The following is a 1731-nucleotide window of genomic DNA, read 5'->3' as shown; positions in this document are numbered from 1 at the left end:
TTTTAATCTACCGTATACTACTAGTGCTCGGGGACCACACAGAACGCGCATAGAAAACTCATCACAATATAGACGCAAATGCAATATACTGGATACAGACACACAATAGCCCAACCCATTTTCATTAGCACGGTATGTATTATGACTTTCTGACGAAAATACCAACGAACCCGGGTCAGGGTAGGCGAAAAACATAAGTACACGTACTGAAGCGTATGAGTGTCAGAGTGTGCTCAATGGACTTCGGTGTTGTGGCTGTGACAGCTGTAGCTGTAGCGCACGATTGTTTCTCGCACTAATGGTGCAGACCAACGCCATTTCACCTTTGCATACAGAGAGGAGTATGTGCTGAAGCGAATGTTTTTGGAGAAGGGTAGCGCTGTGCGGCTGAGTGGCTTACGGGAGATCGAGTTTGGCCAGATTTTCAGCAATCATCTCTATATTGCCCGGTATGTTGGGGCCAAAATTACTTCTGGATGATAAGACAACAACCCCTTGCTTTTCGATGTACAGCGTTGTGTGATTCGTTATGAGTGCATATGTTAAGTAGTTGTTTAGAGTTCAATCTCACACACATACACACATTGCCAATCGCTTGAATGTGGTCACCTCATCCACACTTGACACGCTATAGATCTAAAAATGAATTTGCGGAAATGTAGAAACCAAATAAATATTTATACACTATAATTAATCTGAATACTTCTCACGAGGTATCTATATATATACACAGAATCCAAACACTGTTGACGTATACTGTTCTTTTGTAGTCTCATCACAAAATCTTGTTATTGTAATTCGACGCCCCATACAACCATATCAATAGGAATTGCTGGGAACATCCGCATCAGAACGGGACCATTGATCACCAGGCTTGTTTGTATATACTCATGTATATACATTTCCACGTGTATATGTCAACAGTTCAATTCACTATTGAAATTAACATCGGATAATTCAATCGTGCTCAGTTTCTGAGGTTTTTGTGTCTACTGTTGCACAGGTTCATAGAGTTCTTCGAGGACAACGTTGATACACACTGCCATTCCTTCAGCGGGAGTGGGTCAGAGTCACCGCAGTCAACAACCATATCAGACGACCACTCAGGCCAAGCCAACAACGGAGAAGCACAGTCGCTGGATGACAATATGCACTTGGACGGAACACACGCGGACGATACTGGTGCTGAAGATACGGGCAGAGATAGCGAACAAGCACACAGCACAGGCTCTACTGACAGCAGTAGGGGTCGGCAGGGGGTTGACAAGGAGTTGTGGCTGGTGTTTAAGAATGAGGGTGTCTCGCTCAGGTCGTTACTGTACACTGCGGTAAGCTCAGTGGTATCCCACCGGTCCACACTTACTTGCGTCTCGTTTGTACGGGTTATGTATGTGGGTACACGCCCCTGTAGTTAGATATCTATTTCAAACGTGTACCAGTGATTAAGTATCAGTAGACACGATGAGATTTATGATCTATGAAGAAGAAGGCAGCAATTGAGTTTCTGCATTCTATATTTACAAACGAAATTGCACCACAGGTCTCTGATGGGAGTGGGTACTCGCACGTAGAGCGATCAGTACTGTGGTCTCAGCTCAAAACGACTTCCGAGGGGCTGTTGGTGATCAAGAGCCTAGTCAGGCAGATGCTCGCGGGCCTCAGCATGATGCATGCCAAAGGTATAGTACTGCACTTGTACACATTTAAGCGCATCTACACAAAAATACTGAT

At 44.5% G+C, this 1731-nt stretch overlaps 1 protein-coding gene across 1 annotated transcript; it reads left to right on the top strand.

The window, feature by feature from the left end:
• Positions 1–1003: 1003 nt before the first annotated feature.
• SARC_15469 (hypothetical protein) lies at positions 1004–1328 on the top strand (the record flags this gene model as incomplete). Its single annotated transcript, XM_014290409.1, has 1 exon — positions 1004–1328. A coding segment is annotated over one exon (325 nt), but the record flags the coding sequence as incomplete, so codon positions are not given.
• Positions 1329–1731: the final 403 nt, after the last annotated feature.

This window comes from Sphaeroforma arctica (assembly GCF_001186125.1).
Source record: "Sphaeroforma arctica JP610 unplaced genomic scaffold supercont1.6165, whole genome shotgun sequence".
NCBI classification, from domain to species: domain Eukaryota; class Ichthyosporea; order Ichthyophonida; genus Sphaeroforma; species Sphaeroforma arctica.
The sequence above is the reverse complement of the archived record's forward strand: the minus strand, read 5'-3'. Positions and strand labels throughout refer to the sequence as shown.